This window comes from Cupressus sempervirens, chromosome 10, assembly GCF_028749045.1.
Source record: "Cupressus sempervirens isolate cs-2001-9-10 chromosome 10, ASM2874904v1, whole genome shotgun sequence".
NCBI lineage: Eukaryota > Viridiplantae > Streptophyta > Pinopsida > Cupressales > Cupressaceae > Cupressus > Cupressus sempervirens.
This window is the reverse complement of record NC_143127.1, coordinates 197,167,809-197,188,669: the sequence shown is the minus strand read 5'-3', so window position 1 is coordinate 197,188,669 and position 20,861 is coordinate 197,167,809. Positions and strand designations below refer to the sequence as shown.

At 35.8% G+C, this 20,861-nt stretch overlaps 1 protein-coding gene across 3 annotated transcripts in view; it reads right to left on the bottom strand.

The window, feature by feature from the left end:
• Positions 1–2,428: 2,428 nt before the first annotated feature.
• Positions 2,429–20,861, bottom strand: part of LOC149533316 (ethylene-responsive transcription factor RAP2-7-like) — a 37,335-nt gene continuing 18,902 nt past the window's right edge. The window contains exons 4-10 of one of the 3 annotated variants that reach the window (XM_089804086.1): positions 11,108–11,195; positions 10,869–11,014; positions 10,693–10,737; positions 10,451–10,587; positions 10,225–10,361; positions 3,770–3,934; positions 2,429–3,112 (exon numbers count right to left, since the gene is read on the bottom strand). In XM_089804086.1, the coding sequence (XP_089660212.1) occupies positions 2,771–3,112; positions 3,770–3,934; positions 10,225–10,361; positions 10,451–10,587; positions 10,693–10,737; positions 10,869–11,014; positions 11,108–11,195 (1,060 nt within the window). In that variant the 3' untranslated portion in view covers positions 2,429–2,770. Of the gene's footprint in view, positions 3,113–3,320; positions 3,464–3,769; positions 3,935–10,224; positions 10,362–10,450; positions 10,588–10,692; positions 10,738–10,868; positions 11,015–11,107; positions 11,196–20,861 lie in introns of those variants that run through there. The other 2 variants (XM_089804088.1, XM_089804087.1) reach the window with 2 other exon arrangements.

The following is a 20,861-nucleotide window of genomic DNA, read 5'->3' as shown; positions in this document are numbered from 1 at the left end:
CATGTGAAGTGACTTGTTTTTATGTCTATTATAAGATTAGACATGTATCCAAACTTAATAATAATAAGAGAAATCATATATGATTCACAATACAATAGACTAAAGACATGAGCCAAGTAATCTAAATGGAAAACATATCTTTTAACATATTTAAGAATTAGACACATCTTTATAGAAGCTTAAAAAAAAATTCATTAAAATTGAGGCATCAAACTTCTTTAGAGTAAAAAAGAATATCATTTCAAGAAAAAAAAAATGGTTTATGTTTGGAAAAGGGCACTCATCTAAGTGATTAAGATTAACTAATTATAGCATAAATTTATTACTGGAGAGACATAATATTAAAGCCCGAATGCACATCTAAGATGTATTTCTAAAATGGACTTATAGTTTTCCATTTATTTGACTTCTAATGTAAAGGTAGATTGTAATGTGGTTGCTCAAAGGATCTAATATTAGTCTCATGTTTGTGCTCATAATCAAAAGAGTTTTGTCCCACATTTCACATTATAATAATTTTTTCTTATTCCATTATAAACAATGAAGATTGTTTTTTACTTCTTACCAAGTGTGGAAGGTTCTATCACTAGCTTGATTAAATTTCCCCACTTTTCAAGCACGTGACATTTAATTCAAAAATTCATCTCATCATTGACAACATAACTATTAATGTATTATTGTTAATATATGTAGTTAAGGATTGGACGATTAATTTCATGAATACCAACAATTTTGGTGATTTAATATTGATACAATTCCATAGTGTTGATATTGATATGTTATAAGTTTCAAGATGTTTAATATATTGAAGATACTCAAATGAGTTCTAGTATCCTAGGGCTTAGATTTGATTAAATACCCCAAGGCAACATGATTTTTATTTAGTATAATCAAAACAATATAATGTAATTATAAGAATATGTTGACAATCACATTATTAACTAGAAGATAGAGTCACAACTAAATTAGGATAAACCTAGAAAAAAAAAAGATAAAATAATTTACATATTTCCTATATTTTTATAAATTAATTCAAACAAAGTATTAATATAGTGAAACAAGACTCAAATTGGAATTCAAACAAACAAAGAGTAAAACTAAATATACACCCCTCCTTTATAAATATCTATAAAATGGTTTTAAATCCCAAGTAATGTATATGTAATAAAAATAATCAAATAGACTTCAAAAAGTACAAGAAATATTTTTTTATTCGTCATATGGAATTCATAAAGAAAGAAATCTAATTATCATTATAATATATGATAATGCTTATAATGATAATAGCATCTACTAAATCTAAAAAATAATTTGTGAAACTAAAATCAATAAAAATAAAATGAAGAAAGCAAATATAAGTTTGAAATATCTGAGAGTTGGTATTTTTGATACAATGTTGATAGGTTAAATATTTTTGATATTTTGTGACTTCACTAGTTTATAGCTTTAGATAAAAGTGTTTACCCCTATAAAAAAAAATGACAAATTTAAGAGAAAGTCTAAGTAATATAGATGAATAACATGAAAATAAATTTTCTTTTACTTGTTCACATAACTACAAATGTTCCATTGGCACAACTACTAGATTTGTAGTTACTTTTGTTATGGAAGGTTTGAGTAAATTTTGATGTCTCCTTATATATATGTTTGGGCATGCTCATTAATATCTTTAAAAACCTTTATTTTTTTCCTTCAATATTTAGTATTAGAGAAGGAGATTTGAATATTGTGTTTGGACCAAGTCTTTATCAGTAGGGAAGGTTTGGTGTAGTTTTATGTTTTGTGTACATAGAAAAATAAAAATTATAATTTGTAAAGATGAATGTGAAGCATATTGTGTGTAGGTTTGTAGTTGTTGAATGTTAGAGTACGATATAGATTTAATATTTGGTGTCTATGATTCTATTGTGGATAAAGAATATTTAAGTCCTCTGATCAAGTGATGAAGATTGAGATCAAAATTCTAGCGTTGGAGATCGCATTATCACTCTATTGAGACTTTAATCTCACAAACAACATCATTTTTAAAATGATCTTCAGAAGTTTATAACAAAAAAAATAGACCAATACTTTCTTCAATTGACCTTCCATACCTCTTCCACATACCCATTGTGCCCCTAAGTCAATTGCAAATTTATTTCAGTTTTACATATATTTAACTTTATAATTTGCAAGTCATTATCCAGCCCACAATGTTATAAGTAGTTCTTAATTTGGCAAACACACAAGAAGTAAACTATAACTCATTAACGAAAATGCTCAAAATATTAGTACACCTTTGTATATTTAACATTGGAGGGGGGTAAAAAAGAAAATGTATCATTTAAAATCTTTCCATATAAGCCTTTGAAATTTGAATTTGTAGATGCAATCATAAGCATTTGAAAGGATCTTCTTAAATAAGAAATAAGTTGGAGAGGCGCGGTCCTTTTTAGGTATAAAGAGCACCGATGCTTCTTTTATGGTACTAAATACCAAAAACTTCTACAATCAGTAGCTTTGAGTAAGATAGATATTGCATCAAAAAATAATTACATGATATGTTTATACAGAGTACTGTATGATTATCATTCTCGAACAACATATATTATAGTCACTTCTTTACTAGAATGAACCCAGTAAGAAAAAAGAATGAGCTTCATAAAATACTTTGGAGAATAAAATGGCGAACATAGAAATAGATATGTTTTCATAATTTTGGCTTTTGCTTCTTCCTAACCCCAAATCGGTTGCTATGTGGTAGAGATTAAACAATGAATATCCTTGTTCTTCAAGGGCCTAGTGTGTCACTCATTCGATCGGAGGAATTTAAGTTTAAACCCAAGAATTGCTCACCTGTCTTGGCTCCTCCGAAAATGGGCATATGAGAATTTGCAGTCGGAGAAAATGGTTTAGTGTCGGAATGTTTAGCCGCAGTAGTTGAATTGTACATCCAATCTGAAGAAGGATGACATATTCCATTTTGGAGTGAGAATCCTGATGATGCTGCCAATAATGAAGAGAGTGACCCACTGCTGTACAATTTCCAATTCCAATCCTCCTTTGACCAGGGTAACAGGGATGCAATGTCACTTCCTGATTTCCTTTTAAATCGCCCATCCAGATTGGGCAGCTGTTTAACAGTAGCAAGAAATTTCATCAATGTCAATATTAACAGTTGTAAGAAAATTCTAAGTCTATAATAATGCTAATTCTCTGATTGGTATTAAGATTTTGGCTCAACATTTTGAATTGCCTTAATTTAAGTTTTTCACTAGGCAGTTACAAAAATGACGTAGTTTTGCGGTGGAGATTGCCCTAACCATTTTGCTTGGTGACATTGGTATTGGAATATGAAAAATTGTTGTGGAAGCTGAAGTCAAGAATGCTTGTATTTTTGTCAAAACAGAAAAAGGTCAACTGCTGGTTTATAGATAAAAAGTGGTGAGCATCGGACTGATCAGAGCATTAGATTTTAGATCACCTGGCCAATAAAAATAGGAGAACTCAGATGACATGGAAAATTGAATTTCACATTTTAGGCTTGGAACTTATACAAACAAGAGTCCTTTTTAAGCCTTTTCAATAAATACATATAAACCATCACTTATACAAACGCGAGTGTTTGTTAAGCTTTTTTAATATATAAATAGAAACCATCACTTGTGTTGCATTTGGTTTGGCAAAGATCTGGCACTATCATTTTATTATATTTAATAATTAAGGTGATTGTATCCAAAATTATTGTCTGAAAGTGGTTAATCTACGGATTAAAAGTAGACCAACATACCTGGTAATTAGGAAAGGACAAGGGCTGAACGCTGCTCCATTGATGTGCTTGGTCCACAGTGAGGTTTGCCTTATCATCTCTGGCGTTGGGAGGAAGTGGTATTGGCTTAAGTTTTAATCCATGGTTGGTTTGGAACTTCTCCCAATTGGGAACATCAACTTGAACCTGAGAGGAAATTGAGAATATGAGAAGATACAATTTATCATAAAACAGGGGGAACTTGAACAATAGTAACAACTATAATTTCTCTAGATAACTGAACGATAACTTATTGGTCATACATTACTAATCAAGAGTAATCTCAAACCCTTGAACAGCAATAGAATAATCAACCTTATGATTCCTGGTGTAGCAAAACATTTTGAATTGCAAGTAAATTATAATAATCGATCAGGTCTATTGTGTTGGGTGCATATGTGAAGCCCAACAGTCACATTTTTATTATTGCTCATTTTATTAATGTTCCATCAAATTGTTTGTCTCTTCATTTCCTTTGAGACTTTATAAATATGTTTTGGAGGTTGTTCATTGTATATTGTATTGAAGAGCTGAAGCAACAGCTGTGATGTAAAGTTCAAATATTTACATTAATAGAGATCTTCCTTGCAGTGTGGACATAGCCACAATTTGTAGTGAACCACAATAAATCGTGTGTTTGCATTTCTCTTTTCTTTTGCTTGTTTTGTTCATTTCCAGTTTGCACTTTCAGCAAACTTCAAAATTGATATCAGAGCTTGGCGTAGATGTTGGAATTGATTTTGGTGTTTGAAAATCTGGAGTCATGGAAGATTTGCGAGTGCAAAAATTCTCAGGACAAAATTTCAATTTGTGAAAAGTTCAGATGCGTTCATTATTAGTCAAGCAAGACTTGGCAGTAGCAATTGATGGAAAGGCAAAGAAACCGGCTGCAATGAAGGATGAAGATTGGGTTAAAACTGATGATAAAGAAAAGGCAATAATATTTCTTTCTTTATCACATAATGTTTTATTCAATGTTCACAATGAATCTTCGATAAATGAAGTTTGGGATAAACTTCAAACTATGTACGAAATGGCCTCAGCTGCAAATAAAATATTTATTATGAAGAAACTCTACAAGTTGAAATTGAAGGATGAGACTGCGATGTCAAATCATATAAATGATATGATTTGAACACCTTGCTATGCCAAGCAACCTCCGTTGGCATGACACAAGATGATGAATTTAAAGCTATCATCTTGTTGTGTTCATTACCAGACAGTTGGGATCTCGTTGTACAGCAGTTAGTACTTCCAACTCCTCGAACAAGAAGTTGGTCTATGATGAAGTTATGGCAACTCTACTTAGTGAGGATATGCGGAGAAGCAATAAGGAATCCTCATCCGGTGAAGCCTTGATAGCGGTTAGCACCGAAAATAGAGGAAGAAGCCAAAATAGAGGAAGGAACAATCATCATAGAAGATCAAAATCAGTTAAGCACTCAAAGTCAAGGGAAAAGAAAGGAGGAGACTGCTGGTTTTGTGGCAAAAGTGGTCACGTAAAAAAAGATTGTAGAGGTTATAAGAGAGCACAAGAAAGAGTGCAAGAAAGTCAAGCCAACACTGTCTATGACAAAGATGATAGTGTGCTGATTTTATCTACAACTGAGACCACTTTAGCCTCATGGGTTTTGGATTCCGGCGCATCATTTCATGCCACTTCATGTATGGAATACTTCTCGAATTATCAAGAAGATAAGTTCGGTGAAATATACTTGGGTGATAATAAGGCATGTGAAATAATAGGAAAAGGAGATATTTTATTATCTTTGAAAGGAGGCATTAAATGGCTATTAAAAGATGTGCGTCATGTTCCAAAACTAAAGAGAAATCTAATTTCCGTAAGTCAACTATTTGCACAAGGTTTTGTCACTTCTCTAACTGATTCATGGAAAGTCACAAAAGGATCCATGTTAGTTGCAAAAGGAGACAAGATTGGGAGCTTGTATATTGTAGAAAATATAGGTGAAGTGGGGGCTACCATGATAGTTGAAGATAGCAATTCAGAATTGTGGCATCAAAGGCTTGGTCACATGAGCAAAAAGGGCCTTGCTATTATACATAAAAGAGAGCAATTACTGGGGCTGAAATTAGTTGACTTACAATTTTGTGAACATTATCCCTATGGAAAATAGAAGCGGGTTAGCTTCTTGAGGACCGGACATGAAAAGAAAGGTACTCCTTTGGCACTTGTTTATTTTGATGTGTTTGGACCCACCGAGGAAAGCTCTATTGGAGGAGCAAACTTCTTCATCACCTTCCTTGATGATTGCACAAGAAAGGTATGGATTTATATATTGCATAAGAAATCTGATGTTTTCAACAAGTTTAAAATTTTTAAGGCTTTAGTTGAGAATAAGTCAGGCCACAAAATAAAGTGCTTGCAAATGGATAATGGTGGAGAGTTTTGTTCATTAGAGTTTGATTCATTTTGTGCGGACAATGGCATTTGTAGAATTAAGATTGTTCCATTCACCCCACAAGAAAATGGAGCAGCGGAGAGGATGAATAGAACAATTCTTGAAAAATCTCGCTATATGCTTTCTAATGCTGGCTTAGGCAAGGAGTTTTGGACAGAGGCATGTAATACAACAGTATATTTAATCAATCAAAGTCCCTCTTCTCAGTTGAACTTTGGCATACCTGAGGAAGAGTGGCTGGGAAAGAAAATCTCATATTCCCACATTTGGGTGTTTGGATGCGAAGCTTATGTACATGTTCTGAAGGAGAAAAGACAAAAGCTTGATCCTAAATCACAAAAAGGCATTTTTGTGGGCTATGGTGAAGACCGGTTTGGTTTCAGAATATGAGATCCAGTTGGAAACAAAATCATCAGAAGTAGAGATGTCGTCTTCAATGAGAAGGTATTTCCAACATTACACAAAAAGAAAAATACGGAATGTGAATATGCCCTTTCTCTATTTTTGATAATAACTCCAATGTTGAGAGAGATCAGAACAATGCTCCTCCTAGTAATTTATCCCCAAATTCACTTCTAGCTCCTGCCCCTTTTTTTGCTTCATCCACTAGCATGTGGAGTCATTCCAATACTACTGATGAACAGAGTATTGAAGAATTAGGAAATCACAGTCTCAATAAGGAACAGGATATTCATCACATTTCAAATCAAAGCATTGCAGACAATCCTCTATCTAAAGGTGTGGAATTTGCAAAAGCAACTATCTTTCACGGTAGTAATATGGAACTTCACAGTTCCAACCCACATCACAGGCTCTTTACTCCACATTTAGATGAATGTATGCCCACTCACGGTTCCATTGCTCACTCTTATGGCTCGTAGCACACCTTGGATGCAGACATGAATAATATGGTTATTAAACCCACAGCTCCCAGTGAAAGACTCAGTGATAGCTCCATATCACGTGGTCTGTGTGAACATGCTTCTAACATTGGCATTGAATGGCTTGAAGTGCACACAAACTGTCATGGAATTGAAACCATTGAAAAGAATGATCAGCTCGACACCTGGTGTCAGGACTCTTCAGCAAACCGCATGTCCTACAACCCATCACATAAGGAGATCTCTTATCGTGAGAGTAGAGGACATGAAAATCTTGAGTCGGGTTGCCAACATAATCAAAGCGTGGAACAACACCTACCTGCAGATGGAGACATTCGGCTCATCCACTCTAGTTAGAAGCTTACCCACGACTCCCCTCCTTCCCCCTATGATTCACAGTCAGAAGCTTACCCACGCACCTTTCACACTAGCTGACAGGATGCTAGAACAAGACAAAATCTTTTGCATGAGGAGGTCTCTGGCTGCCAGATAGGCCATGCAAGGGATTGGAAATCCAATCATGCAGAGCATGAATTGAGCCAGCTTATGGTTAGAGTCACTCGGCCTAATCAAATTGATAGGGATGTATCTACCGCAGACAGGGACAAGACCCATTTTACTTGCTCCTAGTCACAAGGCAATACACCAGAAGGTAGACGCAATCAGGATTGTGTCATTACCAACAATAGCAGAACTCAAAAGAAGAGTCATTTTACATCTTCTCAAGGTAGTGATTATGAATCACTGAGAAAGACTTCTCATGATATTGAAAAGGAACATGTTGATGGCAGTATACAAAATGGGGATAATTTTTAGGGGCTGAAAAAATCTACAAGACAAAGAAGACTTTCTGCTCGATTCTCTGATTATGAACTCTTGTACTCCAAAGAAGTAGAGCCGAAACTCTTGCTTTCAGACCAAGTTGAACCAACAAGCTTTAAAGAAGCTCGTAAAGCATCGGATTCTCACAAATGGGAGGCACTGATGCAGGAAGAGATGGATTCTCTAATGCAAAATAATACTTGGGATTTGGTTCCTTTTCCAGCAAATTGGAAAGCTCTTAAAAATCGATGGATTTATCGACTGAAAGATGAAGGTAAAAATTAGAAGCGGTATAAAGCCAAATTGGTTGCTAAAGGTTTTGATCAGCAAAAGGGCATAGACTTCAATGAGATCTTTTCTCCCATGGTCAAGATGATTACAATCCGGGCTATTCTTGGTTTAATTGCTGCTCATGTTGAACTTGAGCAGTTGGATGTCAAGATCACATTTCTCCGTGGTGATCTAAATGAAGAAATTTACATGATGCAGCCAAAAGGATTTATTAAACGTGGTAAAGAAAACTTATATTGTAGATTGAGGAAGAGCTTGTATGGTCTCAAGCAAGCTCCGAGGCAGTGGTACCTCAAGTTCGATCAATTTATGACTGAACATAATTTCATTCGGTGTGAATCTGATCCATGTGTCTATTACAAGAAGTTACCTGATGGTTCCTTTATTTTTTTACTTCTCTATGTTGATGACATGCTTGTCACCGGTTCATCTACGAAGTTGATTTTAGAATTGAAAGCAAAAATGTCAGAAAGGTTTGCCATGAAAGATTTAGGGGCAGAAAAATGGATACTTGGCATGGACATTATCCATGATAGGCACAAGAAGGAAATAAAGCTTTCTCAAGAACACTATGTTCTTAAGGTTCTAGAAAGATTTGGCATGGCGCATGCCAAACCGGTCAGCACCCCTCTCGCTGATCATTTCCAATTGTCTTTAGCCATGTGTCCCAAGACACAAGAAGAACAAGACTACATGAAGAACATCCATTATTCTTCAGCAGTCGGTAGTCTTATGTATGCAATGGTGTGCACTCATCTAGATATTGCCCAAGCAGTGGGAGTTGTCAGCAGGTTCATGAGCAATCCGGGTAAACAACATTGGGATGCGGTAAAGTGGATCTTGAGATATCTTAAGGGCACTTTTGATTTTGTACTGTGTTTTGGTGGCACTTCACTTAGAGGTTATACGAATTTAGATATGGCTCAAAATTTAGACAATAGAAGATCTACTACTGGTTATGTCTTTACATTTGTTGGAGCAGCGATCAGTTGGGCATCAAAGTTACAACCAATGGTCTCACTTTCCACTACTAAGGCTGAATACATTGCTCTCACTGAAGGAGCAAAAGAATTGATTTGGTTGCAACGTCTGTTTGGTGACTTTGATTGTCCTCAACAAGGTTCAACCTTGCATTGTGATAGCAAAAGTGCTATTGACTTAGCTAAAAATGCAGTGTTTCACAACAAGACCAAGCATATTGAGGTTCGCTATCATTTCATTCGAAGTAAACTTGAAGAGGGCAAACTTCAAGTCTTGAAAATTAACACCAAGGAAAATCCAGTCGATGCATTAACCAAGGTTGTTCTACGAGCGAAGTTTGAGTTCTGTCGAACTTCTCTTGGTGTTGTAAAGAAATAACAATAGAGGAATTCAGGGGAGACTCATACATTACCACTGTTGGACTTCAAGTGGGGGTTTGTTGGGTGCATATGTGAAGCCCAACAGTCACTTTTTTATTATTGCTCATTTTATTATTGTTCCCTCCAAATTGTTTGTCTCTTCATTTCCTTTGAGACTTTATAAATATGTTTTGGAGGTTGTTCATTGTATATCATATTCGAAGAGCTGAAGCAACAGCTGTGATGTAAAGTTCAAATATTTACATTAATAGAGATCTTCCCTGCAGTGTGGACGTAGCCACAATTTGTGGTTCACCACGATAAATCGTGTGTTTGCATTTCTCTTTTCTTTTGCTTGTTCTGTTCATTTCTAGGTTGCACTTTCAGCAAACTTCACATATTGCCGGTTCTCTAATTGGATTCGAATGAGCGAATGTTTTCTTCATCAAGGTTTCAGATTACAGTCCTTGATATATCATGAGTATGGTAAAGAGCATAAGGAGATTAATTAATTTTCTTATCAATCCAGTCATACTCTTTAGCATTGTGATGATGGATTAGAAGTGAGATCCAAAACATTGATGAAAAAACATTCATGCAATTGAGTTCAAAAACTACAACAGACAGTCTAATAGATTGAGGAAATCTACTAACATCAAGAGGAGATGTGTCAAAAATATTACCATTGTATTGATACATCGAGCTTTCTTACAATCAGGATTGACAACACTGTTACTGTTAGACTTCATTTTGGATACCATTGTGTTGTTAATTGCTGGAGAAGAAAGGCCGAGGCTAAGATCCAGATTGTGATCTACACCTGAGAATATCATTTCCAGTTAAGCATATGAATATTTTTTAATATTTTATCAGAATGGATTTAGATGGCCAGTAATGAAGAAATCATACGTTCATTGTCCGGTTGATTTGCATGAAACCTCTCTCCATTATTAGGTTCTGTGAGATATTCATTGATGTAAATGCTGGGATCAAAATTTGTAACTGCCTCCTTTCCATTGCACTTAATAGCTGCCCGGTCATATGCCCTGCAAACATCAGAATGAGGATATATTCTCAACATTATGCACGGTGTAGCATGAAATCATTTACTTCCTATAGTGAAATTGGCAAATCTAGGGTTGGCAGCATACATTGCAGCTTCCATTTCATTGTCGAATAAGCCCAAATATATATACCTGCCAGTATTTGTGCATTGGCTATAACTTAAGTCAGAAGAATGGAGTCAAACTCAATCATAAAGTTAAAAGGAATCAACATAAAAATACTGAAAAACAGAAATGCAAAGGAAGAACTCAATTTACATTACTTTTTGCCAAGGAATTGACCCATTCTGGCTTCCCATCGGCCTGCCTTGTGGAGGGTGACACCTCTATACCTCGAACTTCCTCGAGAGAAACCAGTGCTTTGTCGACGAAGAATGTGCACAAATTCCTCTTTTGTGAGATTGATCATCTGATTTTTAAAACAAAAGAAAAGAGATCAAACTGATAGAAACTCTCGAGCAGACTTAGAGAAAACGACTGTGAAATTAGGGCAGACATATACCTGCTTAAGGTCTTCTTCATAGTCTGAAAGGTTAAAATTTATATCAGCTTCTGGTCCTCTGAATTTTATGGCTGCCCTATCATATGCCCTACAACAGACGGAAAAAAAAAACCTCATAAATATAAACTTCTCCGCTGCCCCCTCTCCCACTTGCTCCTCAAGGGAAAACAAATAGTCTAACTTCTTTTGTACGTAGACAATTTGGAAAACAAAAATTTCTTCTCAAAGGGAACTAAACCCTAGAATCGATAAACCTTACATCTGGACAGAAAACTAGATACTAGATGCTTTTCCATATATTGTATTAAAGAAAGATTTAACAAACACATAGTCAAAGCTTTCAAAAAAGACAAATAGCTGAAACAGCATCCCAAAGAGGAACTAGCTCCTGCTGAGAGAAACTACAGCAGTAGAAACAGTCATAAACCCCTAGTTACAGCCAAAGGGCCGAGATAACCGACAGCAATATTCCTAATGCATAGACAGAGTTTCATACTTATACGAGAACAATTATTTGCAGGATATGAACATGAAAACATTGACAGTATTTTAGAGCTTGAATTTGTCTACAACAAGCCATTCTGTGTACATGCCAACACTGGTCACAATCTAATTGATGGTGGCTTGAACCTTGTTTAGGTAGTGATAGCTTACTCTCTTAACTTTTCCTTCATTGAGGAGCATGCAAGAAATAGTGGAGAGATGACTAGATTCTCTGAGATTGTGAAATTGTACTCAGATCACTCAGATATCATGTACAAGTTGCTAATGGATTCAAATGAGTTAATTATCTGATGACAAGACTTACTACAATAGAAAAAGCACAAAGACAATTGAAAATTGTGAACAGCACTTTTATATGCATTTCAAGACTAAAGAACATAATAAAAGCAATGAGATTTACAATGAATCTGGTCAATCCTTGAATTGCAAAGCTCTGAAACGAAGTAAACAAATTACAAAAGTTGAAGTTTGTAGGTCTCCTGAACTGGTAGTATACCAGCAATGGTGATTGCAAACTTTTTCAGTAGGGTGGTGAAGTTGTAGTCGTTAAGCTAAACACTCGTTATTGTTAATATTCGGCTAACAGCTTCAATCAGAGTAGCTATGTGACGGGAGCCCACACATGAAGGCCCAAAAGCCTTTCTATTTAAAATTCCCTCAAAATATATACAAAAATTGTATAAGGTGGTAAGCTAGGTGCTGCCAGACTTCCAAAAGCTTTAAAAAATCAAACCCTTAAGAAAGTATGCCTGAAAATTATTTTGATAAATAAAAATTATCCTGGTACGATTATCTAGATGAGTTATGTCTGCACAGATGTAGGCAACTGAATAAAAAAAGGCATACAAGGGACTAGTCTAATCATTGTTTCTTTTTTTTTTTATTAAGACGAGAGTTTTTGGCATGGCATGAAGCTATCAAAGGGGTAAATAGACCATGATCAGAGAAGATATAGCTAAAGAGAAAACCAAGCAAACAACAGATCTGTGACAAAACAATGAACAATAAATCAAATATAACAAAACAAAAAATTCTACTCTCCTAACAATAGGAATTAATACCCACTTTTGTTTATGTTTTAGTTTTAGTTTCGTTTAATGTTACATCACTCGGCCCATGAGGGTTTTGTTAATAGTGCTTTTATGGACTTTGGTTATAATGAGTTTGTATATTTTAAGTTGTATACCATTTTTGGTTCACAGCATTGTAGTTCGGACACATTAATATGCGGCACTTTGAATTTGAAAAGTCGGGTTGGTTAATTATGGACTTGCTTGATAGTTAGTTGTTTTTCAACATCTTGTTCTTCTGGTTAGGCCCCATTTTGGCTGCTTTCAATTTCAAAAACAAATTCTATTCTCGTTGAAAATTAGACTTGGAACCCAACAATGGTTCTAATGGGGCAATGCATAAAAGGGGAGTTAAAAGAATCACCTCTTTGTCCCAAAAATTGTAGTCCAAGAAGCATCATAGAGCTATTTGGAGTAGGGGAGTGTTGTGTGGTTTTCACACCATCGTCCTATTGCAAATGGGGACCCTGGTGCAGGGGCCCTAGGTCCTAAATAAGGTGGTCAAACATCAAGGAGGATAGTATAGGTGGTCAATAAGTGTCCAAGATGACACAAGATAGTTTAGGCAATCTCAAATATGCATTTAGGCAAGTTTTACATGTTGTAATAAGTATTGTAGACAAGTCACAAGATGGTCAATGGTTGGTCAACATTGTAAGTTGACCAAAAATCTTCATTTTCATGTTTCCTGATCTTCATGCATGTTTTGGTAAAGTTTAGTAGGCATGTGGAGTGTTTTTTTTGGAAGTATATGTAAAAGTTGTAAAAATTGCAAAATTGCTATAAAAGTTGTTATGCAACTTTTTTGCAAAATTTCTTGCAAAATAAAAGGCCAACAATTAGTTTACTATTTGGGTCAAATTTGAAGGAAGGAATTTGTAAGGTCAAGTGGTTTGACCTATATATTGTATATCTTGAACCTATGGAGGGGTTGGATTTGGATGGTACGGATTTGAAATGAAATAACACATCTTTTTGGTGGGAAAATCCTTGTACATCAGAGTGTACCTTTCTAAATCTGCTTGCAGAGTGATAGTAAGTTTTGGTTAAGTTTTTAGAAAGTTGAGTTTTTACTTATTGGTGAATGTAATAACTTGTTTCACTTGAGTAGGAGAAAGTTGTTTTGGATTTGAATTTAGTTCAGTCTGTTATTTACCCTAGCCCGCAGTCAGGGTTTGAATGAAAAAATGACTACCTCTCCTAATTCCCATGGTGGAAACTCTTGATGGTTGGTGAGTAGAAGGGCATGAGTATGGGGAAAACATTCTTGTTTTTATTTTAACAACTTCCACCTACCTGTACTATTCCTTCAACATCTGAGTCTTAATAGTCAAACTATTGGACGTGTTGACAAATTGAGATTACATTGAAGAGATCAGGGAACGAGTCTTAGAGGTTGGAGTTTTGGTGGATAATAAGGTGGAAGGATGAAAATAGTGATGGGAAAATAAAATCCACTATGGGTTTCAAGACTAAGAGCCTAGAAGACCAAACAATGGTTTTAAGCCTAAAAAAGCCTAAAAACTAGGGCTCGAGGGCTAAGGGGTTAGGAGTAATGACCCAAAAGCCATATTGTGGGTTTAGACATTTCCTATTATTTTATAAGTGATTTTGTAATTTATTTGGTGGATTGTTTGGAAGTTCTTGAAGTTTAGTGATTTTTTTGGTTGAATAGGGCTACTAGGAAAGAGCCCCTATTAGGCCTCCTAATGTAACTTGTAGATTTTGCTTAGGAAGAAGCCCAAAACATATCAGAGGTTTATGAAACTAGGTGGAATGGTGGAGAAGGATGTATTGGTGTTTGTGGAAGCTTGAGATCTTGGAGGGTGCAAGGGAGTGAGATGTGTGGAAGCTTGTTTGCGTTGTTAAATGCTATAGACTACTTGGAAGATAGGGATATGATTGTGAAGGTGAAGTTGGTGTGTGAAAGAGACCAATCACCACTACCTTAGTCTTGAGTAGGTACTAGGAAGGGATGGTAGGATATCCTATTGGGTTTACACCACTTATTTGCATCATACGTGGTATTAGAGCTCAACTTGGAGCTTGTAGTTTGGATGTTTGCACTTGATCAATATTCTACATCTAGGATAGACAATATGGTGAAAAATGTTGAATTGGTCAAGGAACTTCAAGAGAAAAGAGATGAGAACCAAAAGTTGAAATATAGGTTATTGTAGTTGGAAAAAAAGATAGTAGTATTAGAAAAAGCTATTGAAAAGATTGAGGAGGACCTCAATAAACGTTAAGAAGAGATGGAGGTAGAAGAAGAACAATATGCAGATGATGAATATAACATGTTTGCAGATCCGGTAGCATTTGTAAAGGTCCTAGAGAACGTTGGTAGTAAATCTATTGATAGTCCTATTTTTGGAGGGAAGATGAACCTTTATGCTATTATGGATTGGATGGAGACCCTTGAGAGTCACTTTGTATGTCATGGAATAACATAAGGGAAGAAGGTGAGGCTAGCTCAATCAAGGATGAAAGGGGAAGCACTCACATGGTGGAATTTCATTTAGAAGGAGAGAGTCAAAGAAGGTAAGAACAAAATTACCTCTTGGAAGGTAATGTCTAATAGGATAAGAGATACATATGTTCCAAAGGACTATGATGTCTAGTTACACATGAGAAGGCAAAATCTAAGGCAAAAGGAGTTAACTGTGAGTGCATACACTAAGGAGTTTCATAGGCTTTACATCAGGTCAAGAATGGTGGAGCCAGATAGTGTGAAGGTGGTCAGATATTTGTTTGGTTTGAGGTATAATATACAAGAGGAAGTTGCCATCTTATGCCCCAACACAATAGAAAAGTGTTTTTAGCTAGCAGTAAACATTGAAGAGAAAATAAAAAGGAGACATGAAAATTCTAGTAGGGGCAGAGAAGGAAGAACCAATCAGCAAAGGGGAAGAGGAAATTTGCAAAAGAGGCTAGAAGAAAATCAGCAAAATAGTGAAGGTGGTAACAGAGGTGAAATCTCACAAAGACAAAATCAAGGATTCAGAGGAAAGAGGAGGCCATATAATAGAGGTAGAGGCTATGAAAGTGGACAAGGAAGGGGACATGGAACCATTAAGTGTTATTCATGTGGGCAGCCAGGGCATACAATGGCCCAATGTCCACTCAAGAACACAAATCCCCCTTACCAAAATAGAGATAGAAAGAATAAGTTGGTAATGACTGAAGAATATTGCTACAACAGTAGTTCCACACAAGTTGGGAGTGCAGCACCAATATTTGATGGGGAAAATATGAGGTTGAGGAGGAGTATGCTGAAAGTACCTTTGAAGACAGAGCCAGCATAAAGAAAGTCCTTGTTCAAAAATCAAGGTAAGGCATATGGAAAATTATGAAAAATTATTGTTGACTTTGGATCAACAGAGAATGTTGTATCCTTAGAGATGGTCGAGAAGTGTAAACTCAAGAGGTTACCCCATTTGGCTCCCCATGAAATTTCATGGTTAAACAAGAACCATAGTTTTATAGTTGAAGAACAAGCATGGGTAGATTTTTGACTTGGAGAGTATAAGGATAAGGTGCTATTGTGAGATCATTCCTATGTATGCCTATCATTTGATCCTAGGAAGACCATGGAAGTTTGATGTAAAGGCACAACATAATGTTGAAAAAATCACATTTCTGATAGAGAAGAATGGTAGATAGGTCAAGATGGAACCTTTTCCTAATCATATGGTGAAAGACCAAGATGATAGTGCATTTAAACTAATTGAAGGTAAAGAGTTCTTGCAATTGACTAAAGAAGATGATTTCCAAGGGTATGCTTTGTTTGCTAAGCCAAAAGAGGAAGTCAGAAGTAAAGAACCAATACCTGTAGAGGATGTAGAATTACAAAAATAGTATCCTTCCATAGTTGCAGAGGAGAAACCAAAATCTTTACCACCTGTCAGAAGCATAAGTCATCAAATTGATGTAATGCCCTATGCAACCTTTCCCAACAAGCTCACATCATTGTAGAATGTAGAGGTAAGTAGAAAAGTTGTGTATTTATTGAATAAAGGGTTGGTGAGAAAAAGTTTGAGCCCATGTGCATGTCCATCAATTCTAACACCCAAGAAGGATGGCAAATGGAGGCTTTGTGTTGATTCAAGGGCAATAAATAAGATTACAATTAGGTATAGGTTTCACATGCCTAGAATTGAAGACCTAATGGATTATCTAGGAGAATCATATGTTTATTCTAAATTAGATTTGAAATCAAGATATCATCAAATTAGGATCAAACAAGGGGATGAGTGGAAAAAAACTTTTAAGACTAATGAGGGACTATATGAGTGGCTAGGGATGCCATTTGGCTTGAGCAATGCACCTAGCACATTCATGAGATTAATGAATGAAGTTTTGGTACAATTCATTGGCAAATTTGTAATAGTTTATTTAGATGATATTCTGATATTTGGTAGGAATAGATAAAAACACTTTGAGCATCTTGAAATGGTAATGAAAAATTTGCATGAGGAGAAGCTACACATCAATTTGGAAAAATGAGAGATCTTTAAATCTGAATTAGTTTATCTTGGTTTTGTGATTTCAAAGGGATGCTTAAAAATGGATCCTAGCAAGGTAGAAGCTATTTTGAATTGGCCAAGTTCTAATGTAGTAGGTGATGTTAGGAGCTTTCATGGCCTAGCTACCTTTTATAGGAAATTCATTAGAGGATTCAGTATGATAGTAGCTCCTGTAGTTGATACCATAAAAGGAGAGATCAAATGTAAGTCTAGATGGATTGAAATAGCAAAGGAGTTTTCAATGTTTGAAGAAGTGGCAGAATTTCCCACCCTAATGTTACCTAGTTTTGACAAGGTGTTTATTGTGGAGTGTGATGCTAGCAAGTATTCTATAGGAACAATTCTTAGTCAAAAGAATCATCCCATTGCATTTTTCTGAGAACAGTTGAATGAAGCAAAGCAAAAATATTCTACCTATGACCTTGAGTTGTATTCCATGGTTCAAGCACTAAAGAAATGGAAACACTACCTCATGCTAAAGGAGACCATAGTGTATACTAATAATCATGCCCTCAATTTCCTAAATAGGCAAGATAAACTCAATCATAGACATGCTAAGTGGGTGGAGTAGATTCAAGCATTTATATTCTCAATAGAACACAAAAACGAAACAACCAAAAAGGTGGCTGATGCTTTGAGTAGGAGGGTACTTGCAGTCCAAGAAGTCAATCTACAAAGTGTGGGATTGGAGCAGATTAAGGATTTGTATAAGGAAGAATTTCATTTCAGAGAGGCCTATAAAACTTGTTTGGAGTATGCTAACACTTTTCATAGTGAATTTTTTGACTATGTGTTGTAGGATGATCTATTATTTAAGGGCAATGCCTAATGTATACCTAAGTCATCAATGAGGGAAAACATCATCAAGGAGAAACACAATGGGGCTCTTGGTGGACATTTTTGAGTAGACAAGACACTAGAAAAAGTTGCAAGGTTCTATTACTGGCCTGTATGTAGAATGAAGTTAGGAGATATGTGGAAAGTTGTCTAATTTTCCAAAGAGCCAAAGGTACATCATCTAATGCAGGCTTATATCATCCTTTTCTAATACCTACTAAACCTTGGGACAACATAAGCATGGACTTTTTCCTTGGGTTGCCTAAAACTACTAGAGGAGTAGAAATGGTCTTTGTAGTAGTCAATAGGTTCACAAAAATGGCTCATTTTATGCCTTGTAGAAGAAACCATGATGCATCTCAGATTGCAAACCTTTTCTTTAGAGAAGTAGTGAGAATTCATGGACTTCCTATGACAATAGTGACTAATAGAGACACCAAATTCATTGGGCATTTTTGGAGAACCTTGTGGAAGAAACTTGGCACACATTTGGCTTATTCATTAGCTTATCACCCTTAGACTAATGGGAAAACTAAGGTGGTCAATGGGTCCTTGGGAAATCTACTTAGGTGTCTCACAAAACAACATGGTTTGGTTTGGGATTAGGTAATTAGTCAAGCTGAATATGCATATAATGATTTTGTTAATAGATCAACAGGAAGGACACCCTTTGAAGCATTATATGGTTTTCATCCAAGAGAATCCATGGAACAAAGGGATTTTTAGGACATGAAGTCTAGAAGTGCCACATGGGAGACACTTGCTGAATTATTGAAGATAGTATATGATTAAGTCAAGGATCATTTGAAGAAATCAGTAAATAAGTACAAGGACAAGGTGTATTAGAAGAAACAAGGATAGGTTACCTAAAGGACCAAGAAACAAACTATAGATGAAAAAGATAGGTCCTTGCAAATTTTTTCATAAATATGGGAGCAACTCATATGAATTGGAACTACCAAAGGGGATAGACATATCACCCATTTTCAATCTTGCAGACCTCACATTGTAAAAAGGGGACAACAACATCATGGATTATAGTAGAAACAATACGAATTTTTTTGAAGTGGAATGGGTGAAAGACCTACCACCCAACAAATCATTTCAATTAGAGTGCATATTGGGTACCGAGACAGTAAAAAAGACTAGGAACAAGACATACAAGGATTATTTGGTGAAATGGAAAGGCCTGCCTAAGGTGGAAGCAATTTGGGTGACAGAGGAAGATATCATCAAGCATGGCACAACTCTTCAGCATTTAGCAACTCAAGGGACTTGAGTTTTCCAAACTAGGGGAGTATGGTACAGGGCCCCTAGGTCCCAAATAAGGTGGTCAAACACCAAGGAGGATAGTATAGGAGGTCAATAAGTGTCCAAGATTGCACAAGATAGTTTAGGCAATCTCAAATATGCATTTAGGCAAGTTTTACATGTTGTAATAAGCATTATAGACAAGTCATAGGATGGTCAATGGTTTGTCAACATTGTGAGTTGACCAAAAATCTTCATTTTCATGTTTTGGTAAAGTTTAGTAGGCATGTGGAGTATTTTGTTGGAAGTATATGTAGAAGTTGTAAAAATTGCAAAATTGCAATAAAAGTTGTCATGCAATTTTTTTGCAATTTTACTTGCAAAATAGAAGACCAACAATCAATTTATTGTTTGGGTCAAATTTGAAGGAAGCAAGTTGTAAGGTAAAGTGGTTTGACCTATATATTTTATATCTTGAACCTATGGAGGGGTTGGATTTGGATGGTACATATTTGAAATGAAAAAACACATCTTTTTGGGAAAAACCTTGTATAGTCAGAGTGTACCTTTCTAAATCTGCTTGTAGAGTGATAGTAAGTTTTGGTTAAGTTTTTAGAAAGTTGAGTTTTTACTTATTGGTGAATGTAATAACTTTTTTTTCTCAAGTAGGATAAATTTGTTTTGGATTTGAATTTAGTTCAGTCTGTTGTTTACCCTACCCTGCAGTCAAGGTTTGGCCAAAAAATGACTACCTCTCCTAATTCCCATGGTGGAAAATCTTGATGGTTGGTGAGTAGAAGGGTATGGGGATGGGGAAGAAATTATTGGTTTGTATTTTAACAACTTGCACCTCCCTGTACTATTCCTTCAACATTTGAGTCTCAATAGTCAAATTGTTGGACATGCTGATAAACTGAGATTACATTGTAGAGATTAGGGAACGAGTCATAGAAATTAGAGTTTTGGTGGATAATAAGGTGGAAAGATGAAAATAGTGATGGGAGAAGAAAATCCATTTTGGGTTTCAAGATTGGGAGCCTAGAAGACGAAACAATGGTTTTAAGCCTAAAAGCCTAAAAACTAGGGCTCGAGGGTTAAGGGGTTAGGAGTAATGATCCAAAACCCATCTTGTGGATTTAAACATGTATTTTTGATTTTATAAGTGATTATGAAATTTATTTGGGGGATTCTTTGTAAGTTCTCAAAGTTTAGTGCTATTGTTGGTTGAATAGGGCTAGTAGGAAAGAGCCCCTATTAGGCCTCCTAGTGTAACTTGTAGATTTGGCTTAGAAAGAAGCCCAAAACCTATCAGAGGGTCAAGAAACTTGGTGGAATGGTGGGGAAGGACGTATTGATGTGTTTGGAATCTTGAGATCTGGGAGGGTGCAAGGGAGTGAGGTGTGTGGAAGCTTGTTTTCCTTGTTGAAGGCTTTAGGCTACTTGGAAGATAAGGATAGGATTGTGAAGGTGAAGTTGGTGTGTGGAAGAGACCAATCACCACTACCCTAGTCTTGACTAAGTCCTAGGAAGGGATAGCAAGATATCCTATTGGGTTTACACCACTTA